The sequence below is a fragment of the Accipiter gentilis genome, chromosome 25 (assembly GCF_929443795.1).
Source record: "Accipiter gentilis chromosome 25, bAccGen1.1, whole genome shotgun sequence".
NCBI classification, from domain to species: Eukaryota; Metazoa; Chordata; class Aves; order Accipitriformes; family Accipitridae; genus Astur; species Astur gentilis.
Window position 1 is genome coordinate 3,519,425 of NC_064904.1, and position 27,901 is coordinate 3,547,325.

Consider the following 27,901-nt stretch of genomic DNA (forward strand, 5'->3'; position numbering starts at 1 on the left):
AACGCGACTTCGACATAGTTCTTCCTCCCTCTGCAACTGATCCCTTGTAGCACTAAGGCTAGCAGATGCTGCAGCCTTTTTCTAAGAAAAAAAACCCAAACCATGTTGTTTTCATTCTTCTTATCAATCTAACATGGGGTCACAAAACTAAAATTCAGTAGTAAAATACTTTTATAATACAGCGGTAGTTATGTACGGCACTAAAAGTTACTTTCATGCTTTGTGTATTGCTATACCGTACTTGGTTTTTAACAAATAGATATTTAAATCCTCAATTGTTGTACTTCTTGAGAAGGAGCATTAATATTAAAATAACCTTGCAGTTAATCTTAGGGTACTCATCCTAAGCCACGTGGCGGGACTTCGTAAACCAGTTTTATAAAAACTGGCAACTCAAAGTAAGCTGAACGCAACACTCGACTAATTACGGAGCAGACCCTCTGACACGCAACTGTTCAGAAATACGCTAGAAGACACGCTGACGTTCCTCCCTCCAGGGCCAGGCTCCCGAGCGCGTCTGGCTGCCTGCCGCTTGCAGACCAAGGCAGGCCGCAGCCGCCGGCTCTCGAGCGGTTTGCGGCGACGGCCGGCCGCGGCCGGCCCGGCCTGCCGGCCCACGAGCCCCCCCCGCCGGGGCTGCGCGTCCCCCTCCTGCCCCGCGGACCACCGCGCCCGGGGCACGCCGACCCACCCGGCCGCCCCCGGGCCTGGGCGAGCCGCGGAGCCCGAGGGCTCGCAGGGCCTACGGAGCGTTACGTTACGCAGGCAGCGCCTGGCGCCCGCCACCGAGCTGGCGGGGGCAGCGGCCGGGAGAGGGGCGAGGAGGGAGGCGGGGAGCGCAGCGGCGCTGCCGAGACCCGCCCGAGGGAGATCGGGCCTCCTGCCGCCGCCGCGCTGCTGCCCGGCCGCCCGCCGCGGCGCATCTCGCCGCCCCGCCGCGGGGCACCCGGCCGCGGGGGTGGGGGCGGCGCGGAGGCACCGCGGCGGCCCGGCAGGGGGCGCCGCAGGCGGAGGCCGCGCACTTTCCGGCGCGGCGCTCCAGAGCCGGCGCGGCCTGCGGCGGGAGCACGGCACGGCGCGACGGGACCGGGCCGGGCCGGGGCGGCGGGGCGCGGCGCGACGCGACCATGGAGATCGGCACCGAGATCAGCCGCAAGATCCGGGTGAGAGAGAAGCAGCCGGGTCGCTCCCTCTCCGCCCGCGGCAGGGGCTCGACGCCGCTTGTGGGGGGCGGGCCCGGCCGATGGCTGAGGCGCCGGGCTCCCTCCGGCCTCCCCTCAGACGCCGAGGTGGCGGGGCCGCTGCGGGCCCTGCGCCGCCGAGCCCCCTTCCCCCGGCGGAAGGAAGCGGCGGGGTGAAGCCCCAGCCGGTGTTACTGGGAGCTCCCGCCGGCGGGCGGCCTTCGGCCTCGGGGCTCCCCGGGGAGGGGCACGAGCGGGAGAGCCGTTGTTTTGGGAAGCGGAGCCGGGGTCCTGCCGTACCCCGGAGGGCAGGTGCCATCTCTGCCCCGGAGCTGGAGTTCTAGCCCTGCAGCGGCCCACCTGGGACGCAGGCCCGGTGCCGGGGGCCGCGCGGGAGAGGGAGCAGCCGTCGCCGGGCGTTCTGGTGTAAGCCCCCGTCAACCGTCAGGTCTTGTCAGCTGCTCCCCCTCAGCAACCACAGCTTGAAAATCCTGGCAGGTTTGTTTTTTTCTTGCTGAGCAGGGAATGACCTTTTATCAAACCATCCGGGATTCGTTTTCTTTGCACCTTATGAGCCCGGGTGGTCTCTGCTTAAAAAAAGGACAGCTGGGACCTGCGGGTTGTCTGGTAGCACCAGGAACTGGTATATAGGAAATACGGTAGAGAGCGTGAGATTCCTGGTAGTTCTTGCTATTCTGCTGTCAGTCCCTCACTGTTACAACGTTCATCTCGCGAGCAGTGGAGAATAGGAAAAATAACATGTTAAACCAACATGTTCAAACAGTTATTGGACAAACTTTGCTAAGCCTCCCACCTTTTTGCAGTTAGAAATACTGTGTTGCTCCATCCCTTAAATGCTATTTCATTATTTTTTAGGGTGCTATAAAAGGAAAGTTGCAGGAGCTGGGGGCTTATGTTGGTAAGTTTTATTGTGTGTTTAGCAATCTTCTTTAGGTTCATTGTTGTTAGATAGGAGACAACCAGCTAGTTAATGAAACAGCCTATTTACTTGTTATTACATGTGTTACTCCATACAGAAGCCTTAAGCATGAGATGAGTTATCTGAAGTGCTGGACTAGTATGAAAGAAAAGGCTTGCTTCATAAAATATGTATAGTCTAAACGTGAGAGGAGGCAGTATGTGGACATCAGTGTATGAAGAACTAAAAGGAAATAACTAAGAAGGCTAACCATCTCCCCTTTCAGGGAGAAATGGTGGCAAGGGATTTGAAAGAAAAACAAACAATGGGTCTGTGAATATTTAAGGAAGTTTTTCTGAAGCAGGAAGAGAAGCATTATATAAAGCAAGATCCTTGCTAATACAGCAGCAGTTACCTGTGTCCCCTCTGAGATGGAGTCGGTCTTAGGTATCTTTTCAAGAGCCTTTTGAATTCAGGGTGAGACATTTGTCAAAATCAGGAGAAAGGATATTACTGTAAGACAGAGATAAGCTGTTTTAGGAGGTGGAAAGGCAATGTCAGAAACACATAGGACAAATATGCAAAATGTAAGAGCTTGACTGTTAAGGGGAAAACTAAGAGCCACATTAAGCTAATGTTGATGAAACATATGTAACTGAATCTTAGAGGCAGGGTGGGATTTTATTTTGGATTGCAAGGAGGGAGAGTGATGAGCAGTGTGAATGTCTGGGTTTTTGTGTTTGGTTTTTTTTTCCCCTGAATTCAGGGTTAAATGGATATCGCACTTAAGAGCAGCTGATTTTTACAACAGTAAAAGTTAGTAACTTAACACAGTGTTCTGTTGGAAGCAGAATACCTCAGTCCTGCAACTGCCTTGTTGTCTGTGATACTTGGATTTCAGGTGAAGGAATTGAGAGCATAGTTCAGAGATCCCATGAGTTGCAGGACCAAGTTCAAAGTTTGTAGTTTGATCTTGAATTCATCTTATTTCCTATTTAAAGGGGCCACTGTATTTATGGAATCAAAATGTATTGACTCCGTAGAAGGGAGTTACCTACTAGCTGATGTTCTGAACTCAGCAGGTGCCAAGGAACCGTGATTAGAACTTTTTCATTATAAGGGTGTCTTTTTTTCACCATCTCAAAAGTTGTTTTCTTCAGCAACTCGTTTTTGGTTGTTTGTTTTTTTTTTTTACTGTCATTCCAGGTTTCAGTTTCTCAGTCCTTGATTTTTTGTTTGCTTTTTCTTGCATTTCTGAAAAAAAAAATCTTTCTTTTCTCTGATACCAAGATGGTAGTAGAATACTAGAATTCTTTGATTCCAACTATGGCTAATTATTCTTTCTCTGTTTTTCTTGTCTTTCTGTTTCCTCTCTTCAGAAGGCAGTTCCCAAGACCAGCATATAATGTCTGCACTTTCTTCTTAGTCAGCTGCTGAACTTATTTAAATAACTTTGTATTCTTTATCACCAAGTCTGACTTCCCTTGGCCTCTTTTTTTTTTGTTTTTAGGCCACTGTTTCCATATGTCTGTCACTTGTCAGGTTTCTTTCCTTGACTAGAGTACTTTGGACAACTTTTCAAGTAATGTTTTTCAAAGACTCTCTATTTCTTCTTTCAGGTAACTGGTAGAAATCGGTTCTCCCTCATTCTAGCCTCTGCGAGCAACAACCATGCTTTTGTTTTATTCTGTAACTGCTAGTTCTTATCTTTTGAAATGTCTTCTACAAGGCATTGAAGCTCATTTGTTGTGTAGAACTTACAAAGGAAAAATTCATATCTGTGAAGGAAAATAAAGATAGTTAAATAGCCATCGACTATCAAAATTCTCAAAAGGCTGTAGTTTTGCATACAATTTAAGTTGGCATAAACCAACATAGTCACTGAGAGAAGGGTTTGTTTCTTTCTTTGCTGCTTCTATTGTACTGCTACATGTAATTGTGCTAACCACCTGAGGATCTGATCAGGTTTAAAAGTAGCTTGGCCAAAAGTATTCATTCTAAGTTCCTAGATCTGGTTATCCATCCATCCTGTGCAACTTGCAGTTTATATTAAAAAAAAACACAACAAAACCCACCAAAAACCCCCTAGGGTTTATTTAGGCTAGGAATGTGTTATGTTCGAACATTTGAATAGTGATAGTGGAGTGCAGGTGCAATGTATGAATGTTATTTCTGTAGTCTAGGGTACAGATGAATTATTTGCAGGGGGCATAGCAAGACATAGAAGAAAGGAGATTCCTTTGATTTGTATTTTGATTTCTGTTTAAGATTTTTCATTTTCTAGGTCTTTTTAATGTTCTGTACAGACTTAACTTGATGAAATGAGTACAACTGTTAGTGCCCTGGTTCAAATTCACAATTTGAAGTGGTTTTCCCAACTATCTTCACTTACTGTTGTTATGTTCGTGTCATGGAGTGGTATTGGAGAGCATGAGGCATTAGTTTAAACTGACTATATTGAAATATGTGCCTAAGAAGCACACCTAATGCCCTCGAGCAACAAATGCACCATTCAGTCCTTCCGTGTAGATCAGAGCTAAGTCAAAGTAAAAAGCTGAATACCAAACTCCCCAAACCCTTAATGTATTAATGTCAGAATCTGAGCACCTTCCTGTCCGTTCTGATGAGTAGGTGTAACCTGTGTTGAGCGGTCCAGCAAGGGAATGCATTTCTCACTGTGTATGAAATTGCATACGTTAGGGAGTTAAAAGAATCAGACTCTCAGGGTTGCTGTTCTTTTGTTTTGTTTTGTTTTTTTAGATGGAAAATCTGGAACTTAATACAGTTTTGACTCGTTTAATGCACAAATCAGAAAGGGATATTTATCTGTTTGGTCTTTGTAACTAAAGGAAATTTGACAAGGATAAGGTGCTATATTTGGCAATATTTGAAGTGACGAAAATTGTAGATGGTTGTTAGTATTCAAGTAAAAGGATATAGGTAGCAGAGTGGCTTTCTTTTATCGTATCCTTTTTGTGTTTTATTTACTTACTTTTTAAATACTTTGATCTTATCTTCACCTTATGCTCTTGTGAAGTTGCGATCTTTTATTCCTCACTCATTGCTGAAACTTGTATTGCTCCTCAGAGGAAATGAAAATCTTGTTAATTTGCTTACCTAATCCTCTGCCTGCAGAGCCTTTATACTAGAACGGGAAAACAAATTCTAGTTTCATGTTTAAGGATGTTTGCTATGTCTTTTATGATTTATTATACTTTAAAACAACATATTTCTCTTTCTGTTAGATGAAGAGCTCCCTGATTATATCATGGTTATGGTGGCCAATAAGAAGAGTCAGGAGCAGATGACAGAAGACCTTTCCCTTTTCCTTGGAAACAATACTGTCAGGTTTACTGTCTGGTATGTTTGTAAGCTGCTTGTCACACTTCTTACCAGTAATCAGGACTGCTTTCTATAATGAAACCGGAGAATTTAAGAAGTTTTCTTATTTTCCCGTTGCGTAATTTACATTAATCAAAACTTTTACTTTGCAGGTCTAACAAGTAAATTATTTTTAGTCCGTCAACAGTTAGGCTATTGCAGTGATAATTAAGTGGCAAAGGACTGGAGGGCTTACGTTTTTTGTTCTCTCATAAGTCTAGTCAAATTTCTGAGTGAAGTGTGAAATGCTCAGGTGAGTGAGGGCCATATGTTGACTTAAAAAAAATTATTTCTGCAAAGCCTACTGTGAGCATGAGAGTTATTCACTGTAGTTAGATGTAAAATAGTTCTTCAAAGACAAACTTCTTTGCCTTTATGCTAATAGTGCTTCAGATTGCTGTTGTGCGTGGGAATTACTATATCAGGACAGATGAGCAGTGGATCTAATTCTGTATACCGTCTCTGACAAGGCTTAGCACCAAATGCTTAGGTATTGCCACCTCAGCCTGTTTATTTATTACCCCCACGCAGCTGTACAAAACAAAAGTAGAACCCCAGAATTATTGTGAGCAGGACAAATTAGCAACAGATGAACTCTTTCTAAACTTCCGACAGTGTGGATTAATTTATGCTATGCTGCATGACAGCCTTAGCCATTATATTTCTCATGCATTTTCTAATACTGAATTTGGCTTATAAACCTTTTAATTAACTCCATGTTTCAGAGTGTCCAAACAAATATTTGAGTCCAGAGATTTTTCTTGCTTTCAGAGTTATGTATTTTTTCAAGTTAATCTTATTTCTGAGTCTCTAACCTAATATAGTTTTAAGGAACGTTATTTTGTTTTGTATAGATTAGAGAAATACTACATTTTTTCTGCTTTTTCAGTTTGCTTCCTTTGAAATTTTCATATTGACTGGTTACAGTCACTTCCAGTATTTCTTCTGTGTGATTAGTCAAGTTCCCCTTCGTTTGGTTAGGAGCTTTTATGCTGTTAAATAGCAGAGGGAAACATTTTAGAAGTTGGGTATTTATGAAGGCAAAAACATTGACAAAAAGTGAAAGTCGGTTCCACCTATTGCAACTCACTGTATTAACTATTTAAACTGATGTATTTCCATGTGACTGTTACTTGTATGGATATAATTTGAGTTTGCTTTCAAAATTTTCAATTTTTTACCTGCATTTGTCAAAAATACAAGAAAGGAGTGCAATTAAGCATGCACCCCTTTTTTAAAAAGGTATTTATGTTCTTTGTTCCCTCTTGTGGCCTGCCTAGGCAAAACGTTTGGGTTTCACTGTATCAGTAAGTCATGCAGTTGTATTTCTCATAGTAGTTTTGGGAATCATTTAGACAAATTAGTGAGGTTTACAAGTTGGTGAGGTTAACTCCAGTGCTAGGGTTTTGACTGAATCCTGATACACAGAAATAATGCAATGATATGTAGCAGAAAACACTTTTATGGCTTTGTAAATGAAATGAAAACTTTATTGGAAGAAATAATAAATATTTAGAGAAAGCAAATTTCAGCAGGGAAGAGAGATCAAGATTATTTTTTTTAATATATATTTAGAACTGGATATCAACTATATGTAGATATTACACCTCCTGCTGGTTTTGACACCTTTTTAAATTCTAAATGTAATGAGTCTTTTAATCTCAATTCAGTATCCACATTTGCTTATAAATACAAATTCAATGTCAGAGTGCCTTATCAGGTAACGAAGTAGGTATTGGTTAAAAGAATCACAGAAAAGAAGACACGATGAAACCTATGCAATAAGCTGTAAAAGAGGACTCGTGGAAAAAAGTTAAATAGCATTGTAGTTGGAAGTTTTTATATGCTTTTATTTCTTCTAAAGGCAACCCAGAATGTTTACATTCTTAAACATTGGGTCTCTGGCTAAAATACAATACTCAACAGGGTCTGCCTTCCTTGGCTTGTCTCTGTAGCTGGTAATTCGGGGTCATCTGGCAAAAGTTTCACAGCAATTCTGTGGCAGACCTGGCAATCCTGCTGGTTGGTCAACACTTCTTACTCTGAACCGAGTGTCAGGTCACAGTTATCCAGAGGTCAGTGTGAAAACTTACATGCATCAGCAGAGCTCAGCTGATGAATTTTAAGAGTTTTTTAGTAAAAACTCACAAGGAGATGAGTATAAGCCTTCCTTATACTCACATGCAGTCTTACTTTTCCTAGTTTTCAATATGTTTTTGTTCCTTAACTCCTTTTAATACTCAGGCTAAATTATGGAGATGCCCATGATCAGGTTTGAATTCCAAGTAGGATGTGCATTTAAATGTTGGGATTTTTTTTCTTTTTTTTCCCCCCTCTTTCTTCTCACTGTAATGTGTATTTATTTTTAAATAGCCTTATTATTTTGTAGCTTTTTGATACTCTGTATTGCTTCAGCTTGGTGCCTTTTTCACAGGTAAACGGCAAATTTGTTACCTTGCTGAAATGTTTTTGTTCACCAACGCATCTCAAAGAATATTGTTGGTATATACAAAGCACGCTGAAAGAATTCTGAGTACATTAAGTGCTGCAAATTGTATATTGTTTACATTTGTATTTAGAATTATGTTTAACTCTGCTGTGTAATTAAAGTTTATACAGGAAGTAAAATTTTCAGCTATACTTTAGACTTCTAACTCAGATTTTTTGAATCACTCCTTTTGAAGACATGTAACTCACACCATAGATTGTAGTGAAAGAGTGGAAAGTACTGGCTTTAATTATGTAAACCAACCAAATGCCAAGAATAGATGATGTGATGAATACCCTACCTGCATGTATGAAGACTCACTGGAGGCAAGATACTTAAAGCCTCCCTTCTGAGGTTAAACATACATCAGTTGATGGGAAGTGAATTCTTAGATAAATAAGATGCTTGTAGCGGGGGAAAGGCAGCTGGTTTCTGAAAGATGATTATTCTGAACGTAAGTTAAAGTTCTTTTATTTCTCCTTTTTTGCTTCCTTCCCTGTCCCCCATCTATTTCAGGCTCCATGGTGTTTTGGATAAGCTGCGATCTGTGACTACTGGTAAGTAAGAAGATTAATTTTGAGTGAAAGTAGGTTTACCTTTTCTGTGTAGTGTTGCATGTCTAGTGAGTTTCGGAAAAGATCTGAGATGACTATTTTGTTAATTTTGAATTTATATGGTCTTTTGGGTCCTGACTCTTTAGGAAATTGCTTAGTATTTTGAGATAAAGAATTTATTTCTGAGCCCAGAATTTATTTCTGGGTGTTTTGTTGCTGATCTTTTCAGCTGAAACAGCTTTCAGCTTGTTGTGTTTTCAGATCTGTGCAATATCTTGTTTGCATTTTCTTAGTTGCATTTACTGCAAAATCTGTATTGCTGTGCTTTGATGCAAAAATGAAAGGTACCTGTCTCCACAGAACCAACTAGTGTAAAATCTTCAGAATCTAATATCTTTGAGAGCAACCTTCCTTCCAGCAAAAGCAGTTCATGTGTGAGTGATGAGAGGAGGCGTGAGGATGTCTTGCCACCTCTTGCAGTTTCCAGCACTCGGACTGAAAGGAATGACTCAAGAGTTTCAACTAGCTCACAGGAACAAAGGAACACTGCTTCACGGTAATGCTTCTGGTTACAGAACACATGTTCAGACATTGGTAGTTGTGTGTGTGACTGTAGTAGCCATTCTGAAGAGCAGGGATACTTGGAAAGATCAAAGTAGTTTTGAACAGTAAAGCATTGCTACAATTTGTTGCATAAAAAATTAAATCAGGATTTTAGTTCCATTTCTTTAAGCAACAGATGGGCTTTGATTAATTAACCAAACTACAAATAGTGATCAGTGTGTTAGATTTGTACATACCTTAATGATTCTTCCCTGCTGGCTTTGTTTAAAAGACAGTTCTCATTTTCCAGAACTTTATTTGCAGATGAGTTAATAGTTGGTAATTTCTTATTTTATCAGGCAGTCTTGTGAAGATGGTCCTGCGTCCCGCTTAACATCTACAGTCAAGCCTTTGAGGGAATTGTCACCTTCTGAAGCTGTAATTGACATTAAACCTGAACCAGATGATCTAATTGATGAAGACCTAAACTTCGTGCAGGAGAATCCTTTGTCGCGGAAGAAACCTATTGTAACTGTAACTTATGGTTCTTCTCGTCCTTCTGCTGAAATATACCGACCACCAGCTAGCAGGAGTGCAGATGGCAATATACATGTGCACAGATTGTCACAACAGAGCAACTTACAGGGGAGCTGGCAGTTAGACACACAAAGCTGCAGGTCTTTGGAAACAGGCCAGTTGTGCAATCCAGAAGCATTTGGCAGCTTAGCAGAAAGTTACAGACCCACTTCCAAACTTAGTGCCGATAAAGTAGGCAGTGAGGTTAGTACGATCTGAACTATTGCAATATTTTACACTTGGTAGGAACCTAAATGACTTTGTACACTTCCATTAAATCTTGACCTCAGAGAAATTGAAACACTTCTGTCACTGATACCAGTAGGTTTGGGATTTCATTCTTTGGGTCCACTGATAAAAAGAGATTGCATAGTTTAACATCATCACCTGACAGGTTGCTGCGTCTCAAGAGTTAATTAGCTTGTACATCTTCATGCCATATTGGGTTGGACTAATGACTTAGCACATCATGATGCACGTGATGAATCAGAAATAATAATTTTGATCTCTAGATCATTGGAACAGCATGATCTTCTGTAAATGCTATGTAAATCTCCAGCTTTACACAGTTCTGTAAATCAGTATTTTTGGGATGCTGTTTATTCATACCTATGCTAGATATACATTGGTCTCTAAAGCCCAGATGTGTTGCTTATTAGGATTATTATTATTTGGAACCATGGCCTTTAAGAAGTCTTTGGGATGGGTGTTGTACAAGGACAAACAAAAAGGTGATTGCTCCCCTACATACTTTGGAGGCCACACTAAGCCAGGCAGCGTGATAGTCCTAGCTGATAGTTTTAAGGCTATCCATATGAATCAGTTAAGAGCGCTTTGTGAGAGGAATGAAGATTGTTATGCCTGTTAATGTAACGAAGCAGGAATTTTACATACCTTGTATTCCAAGTACATCTTTGTTTGTTACTGCTTATATAGTTCTCTGTCTTTGCTACTACTTACCTAATGCTGTATAAAGGACAGTGAATTTTAATCAGAAATCTAGAATGCTTTACAAAGACATGTGCTGATGTCTTTGTTTTTTAAGATGAGGAAGTGAGAATGAGAATATAGTGATTTGTTTAAGGTTGTACATAAGCCATTGATGGATGACAGTCACATCCCTCCTTGGAAGTGTTAAAGTCTTGTGATAATTTTCTTCTATTACTCTTTCATGAATAATGTCCAGAAGAGGGCTATTTCAGGAGCATTTCTTGGAACTGTGGACCTTTGCTGTATTCTACCTTCTCTTAGACAAGTTCTTGTGCTTTGGGAAGTTTTAAGTTTAAAAAGATCATTTCTTCAGGTACTGGGTTTCTTACTGTATGAATCTTCTGTATCAGTGTAGTCCAGGTCCATCTTCTAGGATATTTCTTTCTCCTTGGAGGATATAGGATCGTTTAAAGGGTACTGTGTACAAACCTGGCATCTACGTGCCTCATTGTGCTCCTGTGTAGTTCAGTGCTGAGTGGTGGTTCCTACAGAAATTATTGATGTGTGCTTTCTCCTATGCTTTCATGCAGCCTAGCATTTAAATTTGTCACTGCCACATGCACTGTGGTGGTGAGTGGCTGTGTCAGAACAGAGACCTTCCACTGCCTGAACTGGACCATCCTGGCTCTGCATAGCTATTAGTGTTCTTTGGAATATGTCAGCTTGCTAGAAATTAATCCTTACACTAATCTGAAATTAGAGTCGATACAGAGGAGAAAGTCATTCATTCTGATTTCACTTTTCTCTATCAGACTTTCAACAGGTGCTTCTTGAAGGGTAGTATGAATTTCTTCAGAAAACACTTTTTCTGTAGGTGTTGGAAAAATTGTTTGTACTTTAGATTTTTTTTCTTCTCCTTTTCTAAATGTTATTTACAGTTACATTTTTAATGAAATGTTTCAGTGTAAATATGTCTGATTTTCATGTTCTCCAGTGCTGTCACTTGTTTCTGCAGACAGTACAGTAGTCTCTAGACTCACACAACTGGAATGGAAGTTCTCCATCTTCTGGCTCTAGGTAGAATTGCAGTATTTTCTTTGCTGGCTTATTAATACATGTTTTATGCTAAATGAGTTGTTTTGGCGGCTGTATTGTAGGAAGAAAGCTCCAGGAAGAGACGGTTGCCTGTTGTAAGCTCAGTAGTCAAAGTGAAAAAGTTCTGTAATGATGGGGAAGATGAGGAGGAGGAGGAAGACTATGGATTGCGAACAGGAAGTATCTCCAGCAGTGTATCTGTACCTGCAAAGCCAGAAAGAAGGTACTTTAAAATCTCAGTGATTCTGTGTAGTTTCCAGAATGAATTTAATGAACAAAAACTTTGAAAGTGGAAGTTGGGGAAAACTATTTGCAGTTTTGAAAATTGACAGTAAAAAAAAAAAAAAAAAAAAGGCTCACTGAATTTTGTCTGTCTCAAAACTCTGTGGATGAGATGTCTGTTTATATGACTTTTTTTCCTCTGATTTTGTAACCTGTTTTTATTATTATGCATAAGCTTCAATGGAATGTGAAATTTTACACTATCTGGCAAAAAAACATAAATGTTGGCATGTTTCAGACCAGGTATTTGATGTGGTGAAATAATTTTCCAGGAGTTTTAACTGCTTTGTTTTTATTTTGGGAATAGTTTTCAAACCAATTATCACTTGTTCTTTAAGGTGGTTTTAACATTTCAAAAGACTTGAGAGGTTTTTCCTTTTTTTCTGTTCCCTAATTCTGTCTGAATGCCAGGTGTTGGTCAGAGTACATCAGTGGTTTGTATCTGATTTTCAACAATGAAAGGAAGAACATGCAACCTATGGAAGAGATGGTTCTACTGATCTGCAGTGCTAGATTCTATAAGATTTGTTTTAAGCTAACACACTTTACTGAATTTATCTTCAGTGCCACAGCACATATATCTGATTTAAACTTCCTTATTGTTGATGTTCAAAGACAAACAGAAAGCTTTTTTTACAACTGATGTGTTTTTGATAGAGTCGGTTTTCAGCTGGATCTTACTCCCTGGGGCAGCAGGGTAATTACTAGTGCCAACACAAATGTAGCAACAAATGAGGGGCAGAGGTGGGAGGAAAGGAATGGCACAGTTTGTGCCTTTTAGATGCAGCATGGTTTTACAGCAGCTTAAGCTGAGAGGTGAAATCATGCCTCTGGACTTGATTTTTGAGAGCATTTTGTGGATCTCCACCCACTCAGAGAACAGATGAACAAGCCAAAACCGAATATAGATAAAGTGATTTTAGATGATTATTTTTTCTATCAGTATTATGCATAACTGTGTTAACCTGTTGAAATATCTGTTTAATAAGGATGCAGTTGCTGTTGCAATTCATGCACAATTAATTATTTTTTCTATCTTCCTTAGACCTTCATTGCCACCTTCAAAACAGGCCAATAAGAATCTAATACTGAAAGCAATCTCTGAAGCACAGGAGTCAGTTACAAAAACAACCAACTATTCCACTGGTAATTAGCATTATTTTTGTTTGTGCTAAGCAGTAATACTTCTAAGCCCTGTTTTATAAATCCAAGCTAAGGATAGTGCTTAGAGATAAAACAGAATGTTAAATAGATCATGTCGGTGATACACATAAAGGATTTTCTAAGTCCTGTGAACATTACATTACTCTTCAATGATGAATTGTGAAAGCATAAACAAGAGAGGAGAGAGTTCAAGCTAGTAAGTCTGTAAAGTGTATAGAGACAAAATAGAAGTGCCAGAAGTTTTCTGAAGTTAATAGTTGCCAAGGAGAAAGTGTTCAGTATTAGGCAGGTTGTTTGATCTAATTGGTTGCTCTTTTTTCTCTTTCTGCACTCTCTTCCTTCCTTCTGAGAGAGGAGGAGAAAAAAGGCCAACAGCAAAAAATCAAAATGCACTGGATATAGGTAATAGAAGTGCAAAATAACAAGCAACATACTGCTTGATATATCAGCATATATTGTCTTTAAACAGTGAGGCTGCATTTTTAGTTCAGTGGGTTTAGGTATTGAGTTGATACAGATACTGAGCAGTTGCCTGTATGGAAGAATTGACTTCTCCTAGCTAGGAGAGACTTTTTCTGAAGAAGGGCAAATCCAGCTGTTATCTCATGCTCTTTCATCTCATTGTGTGGTAATAAATCTAGTGTTGTCAGCAGGAAGCATTGCACATTGCAAGGGAAGAAGCATTCGCTATACAACCTAAGTAATGACTTTTATCCCATCTGGAGCAAGACTGAAAGCTATCCAAAATCTCTCGCCTGCTCTCTCAAAACCTGCAACCTAACTAAGAAACATATATCTTCCTTCTACATTAACATTTACAAAATGGTCATTGTGAACTTATTCCCTGTTTTCTTATTGTTGTATTTTCAAGGTTGCGCAGGTGCTGATAAGTAGATCTAAAGTTATGAGATGTGTATAAAGTTTTCTGTGTTCAAAGGCTCTTGAATTGGAGATGTCTATGCATGTTAGAAGTGGGATAGAGAGTGAGCTTGTTCTTAAACAGAATGAATTGTATGGATGACTAATAAAGGTCATTGCCAAACTTGGAATTGAAGAAAAATTAAGTTAGAATAGTTCTAGTAAACTATTGAATTGCTTGATTACTTACAAAATATATTTCATACAGTAAATGAACTCCTAAAGGAAAATTATGCTTCTTCATTAATAGCAAATAATGTAAGTGCCTCCCAAGCATTAAGAGCTTGTCTTCATTCTAGATGGTAAGCAGAATGAGCAGTTTAAGAGATAGGAGCACTGATGCTCCTAAGTTCTGATGCGTGTTATCCCGCAAGGAGTGTTTATGGTGGAAAAAGCAGCAACACGGGGAACAGTGCTTCAGGGTGATGCAGGAAGCTCTTTCCTGTAATATGGAGGCAAATAGAACATAGCCAAAAAACTTTAAAATCAGTTAAAACTATTGATTTTTTAATAGTGGTGATCTTGTAGTTTGGCGTACTAACATGAGAATATTTCAGTGGAGAGACCAAAAAGCACCACTTTGTGGCACAATACAGGCGTGATTTGTGAATTTTATCTGAAGTATCATGCAGGCTCTTCCACTTCAGAGGTAGTATTTCGTGTATTTTTTAAGTACTTTGAATGAAATCTGGTAATAAGCTAGTTCGAAATACATAGGTAAAACAAAATGGTAAGATTGCAAATGACAAATCCAGTACTGCATGGTACCTTTTAGTTGTATGTGTCAGAAGTTGAGTGCTGATGTGATACTCAGCCAAGGGAAGAATATGCTTAGCTTTTCACAACCAATTCTGACAGTCTTAGCAGAAGGCAAGTAAAGAAGTCAGCCTGTTGTCCTGCTATCCCCAAATTCCATGCTACAACTACCTGAAAGGAGGCCTACAAGTACCTGAAAGGAGGTTGTAGTGAGGTGGGGGTTGGTCTCTTTTCCCAAGTAACAAGCAGTAGGATGAGAGGAAAAGGCCTCAAGTTGCACCAGGGGAGGTTTAGATTGGATATTAGGAACAATTTCTTCACTGAAAAGGTTGTCAAGCATTAGAACAGGTTGCCCAGGGAAGTGGTGGAGTCACCATCCCTGGAAGTATTTGAAAGATGTGTAGGTGTGGTGCTTAGGGATGTGGTTTAGTGGTGGGCTTGACAGTGTTAGGTTTTGGACTCAATGATCTTAAAGGCCTTTTCCAACCTAGGGGATTCTATGATTCTGTGACTCTGCTGTCATTGAGTTATATATTCTATTTGCAAGCACCTTAGCATAGGGTAGATGGCACAGTATGAAAAGTACACATTGATAATCCATGATTATTTATATGAAAGGTGGAATGAAAAGTGATTTCAATACCATAAGAAAGTACTAAATTAATTATGTGTAGAAGTGGATGAATGAATACTTTGCTGATGTCACTCTAATTCTTCTCATGCTGTTTTGTCTTACAAGTAGATGTTCTGAGGTGCCACTCAGAGTGCTCTATGCACATGCAGGAATGTGCTTTCACACTAAGAATTTTGCAGGTAGCTAAAGATGATTTTTGTGGAGGCAGATCCTTGGGATTTTGTGTGTGTGTGCGTAGGAATTTGAGAGTTATTTTAGTACTATATATAAAAATAATATTGTCATGTGATTGGTTATATGCAAATGATTTACCATTGTCTCTTTAAAGTTCCACAGAAACAGACTGTTCCAGTTGCACCAAGAACTCGAATTAGCCCAGAAGAATCCCAGTTAGAAGTAATCCATGTGCAAAACAGACTGCCTGCTCTGAGTTCTCAGCTTCAAGTAGAAGAGCCAAAGGAGCAGACAGTTGAAGGAATTCAAGGTCATCTGATAATGTTTTTAAAAGTTTATACCAGGGAAGGTCATTTCACAACAGGCTGAGCAAAGAAAAGAAATGCTTTTAATTTTTAATACACACGCACACACACAACCTCAGAGAAATTAATCAGTAAGGAAAGGTGGTATAGCATTCAGGCATATCACTGAAGAATAATTTTGCATAAGCAAATGCAGTAAGCAAATGTATCATTTGTATTGGGATAACTTCTCTTTTCCCCATACTTTGCATTTTTTTCCTTAATATCTTGTAGGAGTAATTCTGTCATAAAGCTTATGTGAGAGAGTTAAGATACTTTACATTTGCAGCATATGAAGTATTAAAAGATTCTTTCTGACGTGTTGTTACCACACAAATAGTTTAAATGTTCTATTTTTTTGTGTAAATATTGGAGTACTGTATTTGCTCTTACAGGACAGTTGATACCAGTATAACTGTGTGAACAGTAAGCTTTGTTTTTCTTGTTACGAAACTCCCAGAGGAAAATGGCATAACATATAAAGGCAATCAAAGTGTCTTTTCAATGTGATTTTGTTACAAAAAAGTGTATGCGGGTGTGTGTGCATGCCAGCTACAAGGAATCATAGAAATAAGACAGTGGAAAAACACTTCTGTAAGAAGAAGTTAGTTTACTCTTGCTAAGTGTTCAGATATTTAGATTGGTGAGTAAAATTTGGTTTGAGTAGGATCTTTGTTACATCAGCTCACAGTTATTGTTAAGGAATGGTACACATTCGTTATTAAAAAAAAAAAAAAACACCATATTTTTTTTCAGTCTCTTATTTGGAATATTTCTGCCAACATAAAATAGTTGGAATTGTATCTGTAAAGTACGGAAGAAGCTTTATCAGTCTTTGAGTTAATGTACAGAAAATATTTATGCTAAGTGTTTTTGCTTTTGCCATTGAAATGGAAATGACAGCTTGCTTAGGAAACCTACAGAAAGCAAAATACAATTTTTCAAACCATAAGTTAAATGTAGAACAGTGCTACTCTGATTTGTTTTGCCTCTTTTAAGAAGACTATAAAGTAGTCCCTTGTAGTTAGCTGCTTTCCAGTGTGTGTGTTCTCTGGACAGTCAATACCTCTACAAATGAGGAGGAAGAGCTTGGTCTTTATAAGTTGCTGTACCCACAGACCTAATGTGCACTGAGCAATGATTATGGGAAACACTAGAGTCTTTCAGTATTTAGATTTTGCCATGCCATCTGGCTGGAGAAAACTTGTTACTGTTTCTGAAACAATGAGAAAGTGGTTCATAACAATGAGAATGGCTTCTTTTTGGGTTGTTTGGATTTTGTTTTGTTTTGTTTTTTAATCAGAGGCATTAGAAGAGTATGCTTCAGGTCTTTAATCTATAGTTTCATTTTGACATGCTTCTAATTACTGGGTTTTTTTAGGAGCTGAACAAAAGGAGCTCTCTTCCCGGCTCCAGATTGATCCTGTGATTGAAGATACCTTGCAAGTGACTCAAGGTTAAGTCTTGTGTTCTTCTATTCCTAAATAAAAATTGCTAGTTTTCAAATTGAACACTACTGGTCAGTGAATGGTAAAATAAAACTTGCTTTTCAATTAATTATACTGATTTCTAATGTTTTCTAGTTTCTACATCTCTAAGGAATAAAAGTGTAATGTCAGTAGGTGTTCAAAGTGTAAAGAGATTTTGGGGGTGTGTGGACCCCCTTCAGTGCTGTTTCAGCACAGCCGTTACAGTAACAGAAGCTTCCTGGTCTGGCCTAATATGGCCTGTGGCTCCTGCTGATACACTTCTGTGGAATAAGCAAGGAAGTAAAAATGTTTTCTGGAAGCTACTACTTAGAAATGAAAACAAAATAAAATTAGCTTATCAGCAATGTAAATTGATATTAAAAAGTATGCTATAAGTTAAGAGTACAACCTTATTTTTCTCTTTTCTATGTATTTTCTCCCAATTCAGATTACTATGATGCAGAATCTATGGTCCATACAGATACTAGGTCATTTATCCTGAAGAAGCCCAAATTATCTGAGGAAATAGTGCTGCAGAATCAGCAATTGGGAAAGAAGACTACAGAGGCAATACGAGTACTCTCAGGACGTCTAATACAGACACGGTAAAAAGTTATTACTTTTGGGACTGTTACTAGTCAGGATGCTTGTTTGTGGTATAGATGGAATCATTCAGTTGTACTTGTGCTTTGTCAGTCCAGTCAGGATCTGTGACGTCATGGAAAATGGACTGACATTGAATAGCAGAGGAAAAAAAGCAGGGACAAAAAACCCTCCCAGAAATCCTTCTAAATGGAAGATAATTCCCGAACTGTAGCTTGAGCATGTCTTTGATTTGCAAGAAAGATGAAGAAGGAACTGAAAAGTACTGTTCTTTTTGTCATAGCTGTTCTGATTTCTGAAATCTTAGTTAAGTAATAATTTTGCTTAAATTGCCTTTAGTTTTACATCTGTTTCACCCTGAGATTACATATCTTAAGAAATGTCTTTTAACGTAATATTGAGTATGGTGGATCCTGAGCTCTCAGTGCTAGAAGGAAAACAGCACATTCTGCATGCAGGTAGCTCAGTGCCTGTAAGCCAACAAATGTGGGACAAGTCATTTAAAGCTCCTTACTGGTGAGTTTGGCCAAGAGAAGTTTAAAGTTCATGTCAGCTTCAAATGATGTGTTGTGGATGTTTTTTCATTTCCCCAAATGAACAATGGCCAGTGCACAGTCATTTTTTAACTTGTTAAAGGCCTTGATAGTTCCTGCTACCAAATAGTTTTATGTATCTTACCTGTTAGAGTTAAAAACCACTCAAAACAATGCGATGTACTTCATCACTGTGGGCCGCTGTGTTTGAGAAACTGCTAATATTTCCTTTCTTTGAGTGGCTTTAAACAGCTGGTGTTAAAAATAAAACCAACAGTGAACAACCAAACCCAAAAGGATAACCTCACAATGCCACAGTTGAAAACTGTGACTGTGCTACAGGAGAGTGGTAAATTTTTGCATGTGAATAGGTCAATTTCTGACTCCTTGAACCTGAAAGTTCTGGCTAGTGATGTTTTTAATGTGTTGTTTTTCTCTCAAAGGCATTTCACACTGTAGTTGCTTTTAGCCTAATTTCGTAGAGAAGCAGAGTTTATACCATCGCTGCTTGTCAAAGATGACAAAACTATAATATCTTTCCAAATATTTAGAATCACAAGCCGTTCAGGAAATCCCTCAGATGAAGTGGGTGAGACGGTGGCAGATTGGAGAAAATGTATGCATCCCCTGTTTTTATACTCCCTCTTTTATCCACGTTGACTACTGTCAGATGCAGGATGCTAGGCTAGACTGATCTTTCGATCAGGCTGAGAATCAAAGTTCTTGGTGTCAGTGTTTCAATTCTCTCTTCCTAGCCCTAGAGGCTTTTACACCCACTGTTTCATAATGTGCTGTTCAGTATTTTTGAGGAGACACCTGTTCTGTGTGTTAAAAGGTTCGTGATTCCAAGAATTTTATTTATGTTGACTTTTTTGTCTCAAAACTGTAAATTCCTCAAAAGATTAATCACTTTCCTTTATTTAACTGTGTCTGTAAATGAGCTTTCGGATCTGTCTGTTGACCAGAATGCAATAAACTGAAATGTACCTGCCAAATTCTCTGCTGTATGCCGTTGAAAGCTGTATTTCTTATTAGCGCTTCAGGGAGACTAGAAGGCAAACTTAATTGGAGTACATTATTAGTAGTATTAAAACAAGGTTTGTTACTGCGTGACTCTCCATAGATTAGCTTGCACTACTTTTAGTTACTAGTGCGGCTCATTTTTACTCAAACCTCTTGAGTCAGAAAATCTATTTTTACTACATTTCTTTGTTTGATAGAGACCAGCTTGCACAGCCAGAGAAACCTGCTAGTCCCAAGTTCATCGTGACTCTGGATGGTGTGCCCAGTCCACCGGGATACCTTTCTGATCAAGAAGAGGAAGATATGTGTATAACTGAAGGATTAAAGCCAGTTACCCAAAATATGTGTGCCGGCAAAGGATTAAAAGGCTTTCGGGCACAGCAGATGCAAATTGTAACCAGGCAGCTAGAGAGCTGTGATGGTAATTATGCTTACCAACAGGATCTAACATAAATGTGGTGGTTTGATTGTGGATAGAACTCTTGGATATATCATTCTTAAGAAATCAAAGGATGGCATTTATTCTTCAAATTAGAACACTCTTCAGGCAAACAAAATGTGGTAGTTCAGTGGGGCCATATCTTTAGAAGCCTTTATCTCGGTAAACTAGAGCAATACGGCACACAGGTAATTCTCCACACATCTCAGTATTGGTAAAATCTGGGGTTTTTCTTTTGAATATGTAGTTTGTGTTCATTACCAGAAATCTGCCCTTCTGGTTGACCCATTATCATTTGTCCCCATGCTGATGGGCAGGAGATTTTATGATGAACATTTTGCTGTGCCTTGAACTTTAATACCACCTGACTTTTTTTTTTTAATGCTTCTGTCTAGATTTGTGACATCAAAAGGAGCCTGTTAAGTATAAGGTGTTGGTAGAGTCAAGTTGCTAGAATCTCTGAAAGGAGAACTTAAACAGTGTATGATTTTGACTTGAAGATTTGTATATTCAGGATACCTTTTGAATAACATGGGAAATTGCTTGCTGAAGCCTATGTTTGAATTGTTTAGAATGCTGACATGATGATCAAAAATAGAGAGGATATTGTTTTGTCATAGACCTGTTGAATATGTGCCTTAAGGTCATGCTTGGATTCTTTTTTTTTTTTTTTTTTTTTTTTTTTTTTAGTTTTCTTATGAAAATAGAGACCTTTATTCTCCATAGTAGCAGAGCGCCTACATTTTCTGAACTAAATAATGAATAGTTTATCAGCAGTCCTGGAAAGCTTTGAAAAGCCAAAGGTTTAGGCAGATTTTTAGAAAATAAGACAACAGTGAAGGTATATGCTTACTTGCCTGAATTTGCAGAATGAGGTTTTACAAATAAAGTTAAATAGGAGAAAGTCAAAGTCCCAGGTTCATGTAAGAGTGGTGAAGTTATTGAATGTTTCAGCTTGGAATTTCTTAAAATACTTTCTGGATTGGAGCCTGGGTTCAGCTAACTGAAGTGAATCTGGTATCTGTATGAGCTGATTACACAGAAGTGGTTCTTGTTTGGTGTGTGCCCCCATACTAATAAATCATATCTGATTAGTGTAAAAATTGATTTCTTACTTTATCTCTCGAAAAATCTTCTGGAGCCAAAAATATCTTGGAGAAAGGAAGTAGAACTATTATTACACATGGCTCAGCAGAACAGTCGTAACTAAGGTTCAGTTGAAGAATCTTTGTCTTGTCTGATCAAGATCTGGTCTGTTTGACAATTTGGATTTGTGAAGAAAATTTCTTTTGCTTCTAAACAGTAACAAGTTTGATCTTTTGTCACCAAAAGGCAGCTCTCAGTCCAATATTATGACTTCTTTCACTTTGTAGTTTTGGAAATTTTCTTCAGGTAATATGATTTTACATAAATTTTTGCTGTCATGGCTTTCTTTGATTAATAAATGGCTTATCAAGAACTGGGTTAAAAGGAGAGAAAGAATAGGAAATATTGTGAATTTCAGTTGTGCTGTATTGTGTATGCCAAATTGCATATGGAATCATAAAGGTCCCAGCTTGGATGTTTTTTCTTTCCTTCCTAGTGGACATGGAACAGTTAAATGTGCTGCAAAAACAGGAGAAGGTGCTTGAGCGCTGCAAGTACTGGCCTGCCTGTAAAAATGGAGATGAATGTGTGTACCATCACCCCACGCTACCTTGCAAGTGAGTAGTGCAAAGCTCATCCACTTGACATTTTTATTTTGGTGCTACAAATTTCCCTTCTGTTAGTAAATATTCCAAGGCAGTGTAAGTCTGTTAGGGTAGGATCGGAGCTAGATTATCACACTGTAATTTCTTCTGGTTTCCTCCCATCTACCGTGTGTCAGAATACAGTGATGTTTTCAATAAGTAGAGTCACAGATGTGCTCATGCAGAGCAAAGCTTAGTTCGGCATTCAGGCTGGTGGTTTTGTGTTGCTTAGAGATGTGGGAATTGGTGTCAAAACAACAGGCACTCTTCTGCTCGGTGTCAAAATGCTTTTGAACATGTTAGGGTACTGTTACATAGTAATGCAGTGTTTTTTTATTTTTTATTTTTATTTGAAAGTGTTGTGGTTTAATCCCAGCCAGCAACCAAGCACCACACAGCTGCTTGCTCACTTTCCCGCACCCAGTGGGACAGGGGAGAGAATCAGAAAAAAAAGTAAAACTTGTGGGTTGAGATAAGAATGGTTTAATAGGACAGAAAGGAAGAACATAATAATAGTAATAATGATGATTATGATAATAGCAATAATATGACCACAATAATAACAAAAGAATTGGAATATACAAAACAAGTGATGCACAATGCAATTGCTCCCCACTCACTGACTGATGCCCACTCAATTCCTGAGCAGCGATTTCCCCCTCCCCCCAGCCAACTCCCCCCAGTTTATATATACTAGTCATGATGTCCATCGGTATGAAATATTCCTTTGGTTGCTTTGGGTCAGCTGCCCTGGCTGTGTCCCCTCTCAACTTCTTGTGCCCCTCCGGCCTTCTCGCTGGCTGGGCATGAGAAGCTGAAAAATCCTTGACTTAGTTGTTGCTAAGTAGTGTTTATACTAAAAACATCAGTCTGTTATCAGCATTCTTCTCATACTAAATCCAAAACATAACACTATAGCAGCTACTAGAAAGAAAATGAACTCTATCCCAGCTGAAACCAGGACAGAAAAAAAAGGTTAACTCTTGAATGTGCACTGTGCCTTTGACTTCTCTTCCACAAGCAGCAACAGTCTAGAAAAACAATTTCTGTTTTGAGATAAATGTTAACAGATTGGGTAGTTTCACTTACTCCGACATTTGAATTTTCTTTTAAAATCTGGTAACTAAATTAAAAATAACACTTTCTATCCGCTGAATGAACCATGCTACTTAGGGAATGCTGTGCCTCTCTGGGTGAAGGTCTGAATTCCCAGTGCCTTTGCTGCTCTGCACTGCACGCCAAGAATAATGCGTCTTAGCTTGCAACAAGTAGCTTGCTACCAAACTCCACTGAGTGTGAGGCAGTTCACTTATTTAATGCATGTAAAGAGTGTCCACAGGCAAACTGAATATAGATCTGCTCGTGTACAGCTAGTACACTACACCCGCATGTCCTGCTTTGGAAGTAACCAACACAGGTGCGCAAGCCCTCTTGTAGTTCCGGCTTTCTGTGATATTCTGGCTTTCACATGCAACAGCTGCTTGGGGATTTTGCTCTTAGTATGGGCTTATGACTCAATTTCTTTTCCCTCAGAGTTTTTCCTAACTGCAAGTTTGCTGATAAATGCTTGTTCATCCATCCAAACTGTAAATACGATGCAAAGTGCACTAAGCCAGACTGTCCTTACACTCATGCCAGTCGACGAACCCCCCATCCATCTCCTAAACCAGGTGAGCATCTCTTGTTTTTCTGAGCTTTAAACAAAAGCACTGAAGGGAGAACAGTGTATTTAGAAGCAGAAACTGACAGTGGTGAAAAAATAATTTTTTGCTTGATTTGACTTAATTTTCTTTCAGCTCTTAATGCTAGATGCAGAACAATAACCCAGTGTTACTGCAAAAACTGTTATTGGAAAAATCCCTTAATGCTCTTATGCAAGAGTCCATAAGAAATCTCTGTAAGGCCAAAGTGGTGACTTGCACAAGTAGTCCCTTCTTCTGGAGGGATTAGCTAGCATTGCAGTTTTACTCAAATTTGTTTCTTAAATTGGATACATGTTGTATCAAGAGCTTGTGGCAAATTGGAAACGGAGGTTTCTGTCTTTGTATGAATGTTTTTTTTTCCAATGGCACTGTAGGAGTTAACTTTATGTAATGATGAGATGACTTTCAGGGATGAGGTGAAGTGAAGGCAATAGCTGTTTTTGGATTATGGGTTGGTATTCCTGAGGCTTTGAACAGTGCCAAGGTGGAGGGCCTTTATTCCACTGAAGTCATGCTCCTCAGGAAGTGGTTTAGCCCTTAGTCATATTACTATGCAGTGTTGTTACTTTGCCAGAAGGCAGAGTACAATGAGCTTATCTCCTGTATCATTTCCAGCAGCTCCTCTGTATTCCTGGAAAGTACACAGCCAGCGCTTTTCAGCCCAGTTAGCTTAAACGGGCTTGCTGCTGTCTAAACTTAACATTTTAATTTCTCTGCCTGCCGTAACCTCTGCTTAATTTGTTGGAAGCGTTGCCATGGCCAGGGTACCTTCTGTCCTGAAATGGTGAAGAATCAAGACTAACGATTACCCGATAGTCTTATTCTTACCCCAGGATGAGATCCACATAGTGCATTGTGATAGGCTTCCTGCATTTTTTGCAGAACTTTGGTGTATTGTAAAACATAATTTCTTGCAGAAGGATTGATATATTTAAGTTTGTATGGAACTATATTAAAAAAGCAATTTATTCTGATCCAGGCTCACTTCCTGTTCTTTTCTTTTCTACTCTTAGCACCACTACCCACACCATCTATATCCTCCAGTAGTCCGCTGTGCAAGTTTTTTCCTGCTTGTAAGAAAATGGAATGTCCATTTTACCACCCAAAAGTAAGAATTACCTCCTATCTCTTCTCTTCGTTTCTAGAAAGACACTTGAAATATGTTACTTTGGGTCAGGAAATGTCACTAGCATTTCACACTTTTTGCTTTTACTTTTCACATCATAACTTTAGCTCAGAAACAGAATGCACAATAGCAGTGACTTAAAAGAATTTGGAAAATGGTATTTTTAAATAATCTTTCTACCAGATGCTTCTGGGGAGTTTCAAACACGCAGCCAGCCATAGCGCTTGTCAAAAACCTGCCCAACCAGTATGTTGGGAGCAGAGGGGGAGGACATCTTGTCGCTTATATGGAAGGAATACATTTCAGACTCTTGACTTTTCATTCAGATAACCTGCAATATACAAGAACATTAAAGACTGCCCAGTTACCCTGGAGTATATTAACGTAACTTATACAGTACAAGAGTTTATACCTCCAGTACTTCTATACTACAGAATCGCATCCCTGTATATTCTTACGCCAGTACATTGAGTGCTTTTTCAAGCCCTAACAATGCTGAAATGCACTGGGTCCCCCAGACTCTGTTCCCAGATACTGTTAGCCAGATACTCGGGCTTTTCCTCTGTCTTTCAGATAATGCTGTCATGCCCCTAACTTGTGCCCACAGATGAGTTGAAAGTGAACTCTGCAAACCCTTAAAAGCAAAGGAACTTCCACCTGTCAGTGCAGTGGCAGTTTTGGAGCATCTAATTCATAATTAATGCTTTTGAAAAAGGATTTCCTTCCGTCATTGGGTTGAACTGACTGCAGTAGGCCATGGAGCTGTTGATTCAATTAGCTATTGGATATGTCATATAGGAATACAAATTTGCATGTAACACATTCTAGGTTAGCTTGTTGAAGAGTTCAGGCAGCCAGCTTGGAGCAGCCTCTTCTGAAATGCCTTCGTTTTTAGCATTGTAGATTTAATACCCAGTGTACAAGACCAGACTGCACTTTTTACCATCCAACTATTGCTGTACCTCCACGCCATGCCTTGAAATGGACTCGAACTCAAACCAGGTGAGATACATTTTCCCCCCCCACCCCCCCTTTTTTTTTTTAAAAAGATTTTATTTTTCTCAGTTAGGTTTAGAGTGTATGTATGTTGTGACTTATGTCACTAATGTAATTTTACTCACAGGAGTAGCGTGTGTGATGAACAATGAAGATTGTATGAAGATACCTGTTACAGGCATCTTTAAAGAGAACTCTGTACTGTTTGGTTTTAATAGTATAAACATTAACTAATGTGATGAAACCCTGAAAAAACAAGTGCCCTGCAGCTAGGGTATGGCAGAGTCGCTGGAATCCTGATCTGGACGCATTGTGTTTACTGAGTTTTATTTGAATAAAGCCGAAAATCCAACATCCGCTCTTCTTTACCATTGCTTTATCTTGTGTCCAAGCCGTCTTCTCCACAAAACGTTCAGATGTTTCTCAGAGTGTTTCTGGCAGAACAGCTCTCTCCTGTCATCTGTCCATGACTTCATAAACCAGTAGCAAACTTCCCAAAGCTGCAGTCATTGGCCTGTCTTAAAGATAGTCAAATCATGTGAGCCTTTCTCTCCAACTAATCTCATCTGCAACAGTCTTAATCATTGCAGGGGTAGGATGCAAATCAGTTCTCAAATCCTCTTTACAGAGTGGCAGGAGTGTTACTTAAGTAAAAGTGAATTGTTTGTCTCTTTCCCCTCAGTGAATGATCCTGATACAACCTCGGACTGAACTTTGCCTCCTTTGGACAGTAGCGGAAAGGAAGATTAACTGCCAGGGGCACAGGATGTTAGAAAGAATCATGCATTTTGAACTTTTAATATACATTGTTTTCATAAGATGAAGTTGATTGCATACTTGAAATGTCTCCAATTTTCCAAGTTTGTAAGTTTGAGCAATTTTACATTTTTTTTACGCTGTAAGAAGAAAATGTCTGTGTAAGAAAAGTTTTACTTTAAATTCCATTAAAAACTTTCAAAGCACATTTTGTGTTCTGTTTGGGTAATGTTTCTTGCTTAAGATTAAGTGTGTTGAAGAAATAAGTAAGTGTGTCATCAGAAGGACTTAGAAAGCTTATTCTTGTAGTCAGATCGTATGGCAAATGTTTGGTACAATGCATACAACTGAACTGATGTCCTGGCAAACAGTGACTGAACTCTTCACACACTCACAGGGAAAAAGCAAGTAAATGGTTTGTCTTTTGGGCGTTTCTTCCATGTAATAGTCATCATACCCCTGATGATACTTTCTCAAATGCTGAAAAAACAAAGAAAAGGCAACAAAAACACTTCATAAGCAAGAACAATTAATTAAACAATTAGTGATACTGTGTTCCTGTTAAGAAGCCTATGAAATTGAACACTGCTTCACTTGAAAATAAATGGTTTCAGATGTCTCCAGTTTATACCAGGAAGCTAGAAAGTACCTCTCTGAATCTCCTTCTGAAGAACTCTTTTTTTTCTTCTTTTTTTTTTCTTTTTTATGTTCCAGTATACCTGACTACTGGGCATACTCTGTAATTATCTCATTTGAGAAAGTTCCTGTGAGTTACATTGCAAAAAATAATCCCAGGAGGTGACCATAATACATTTAAGTGGTATTATAACAATGAAAAGTGTTGAGCCATAACATAAATGCACTTTTTTATTAAATATTCTGTATCTTTTGGGGAACTACATTTTCACAAAAATATACAAAAGAATTTCTTTTTACAAATATTTACAGTCAATATCAGAAAACAATGTTAGCTACATATTTTAAACTTAAATTTGACAAATATAGTCTTGAATTCTGAAACTTAACACTCCAGGAAAGTATTTTTAATATTTTTTGTGTGAAATAAAGTACTCAAAGTTCATATTCAAATTTAAAAAAATCTTAATGAATGCAAAAATCTTACATTTAATTTTTATGTATGTATATATATACTTTAAATAAACATACAACATTGTTACAGGGCTTAGATGTTCATGGTGGAAACCAAAATGGAGTACACTTAAAACCATGATCCTTATTACAGTAATACACGACCATACCTTTGGACTAGTTTAAAATACCTTTTTTTTCTTTTTTTTTTTTTTTTGTTAAAGCAAGAGGGATTATCTGAAACACTCCATAATGAAACACAACAAATCTGAACAGACAACTGGATTTTAAGCTTAAAGGACTAGAGTAAAATATTTTCCTAAGGTGACCTGACAGGGGAGTGGAGGAGCAGAAGATGGGCTCGTGCATTGTACGGAGTAATGCTGAAATGGATTCCCAGATGAAAGACTGCAAATTACATTATTTTTCTATAGAATTTTCCAATGCCTTCATTAGCCGTCCCTTTCAGAAGTAACTGCCACGATGAAGCTATTT

General features: G+C 39.0%; 1 protein-coding gene across 5 annotated transcripts; it reads left to right on the forward strand.

Annotated features, from left to right (window-relative positions):
* The first annotated feature begins 1,058 nt into the window (after positions 1-1,058).
* On the forward strand, positions 1,059-27,651 carry ZC3H14 (zinc finger CCCH-type containing 14). 5 transcript variants are annotated; one of them, XR_007509591.1, is made up of 18 exons: positions 1,059-1,163; positions 2,058-2,100; positions 5,346-5,460; positions 8,486-8,526; positions 8,884-9,079; positions 9,426-9,846; positions 11,730-11,890; positions 12,995-13,095; positions 15,750-15,905; positions 17,321-17,395; positions 17,857-18,013; positions 19,765-19,988; positions 21,589-21,709; positions 23,270-23,406; positions 24,453-24,547; positions 25,461-25,567; positions 26,244-26,425; positions 27,631-27,651. XR_007509591.1 is itself a non-coding variant. In XM_049828602.1 (17 exons), the coding sequence occupies exons 1-17, from the start codon at positions 1,128-1,130 to the stop codon at positions 26,248-26,250; spliced, it is 1,941 nt and encodes a 646-aa protein (XP_049684559.1). In that variant the 5' UTR covers positions 1,059-1,127; the 3' UTR covers positions 26,251-26,539. The 5 variants fall into 5 exon arrangements, 4 of the variants coding, with proteins under 4 accessions (XP_049684559.1, XP_049684556.1, XP_049684558.1 ...); XM_049828602.1 differs by lacking the exon at positions 27,631-27,651 and having other exon boundaries at positions 9,426-9,594; positions 26,244-26,539; XM_049828599.1 differs by lacking the exon at positions 27,631-27,651 and having other exon boundaries at positions 26,244-26,538.
* The last annotated feature ends 250 nt before the right edge of the window (positions 27,652-27,901 follow it).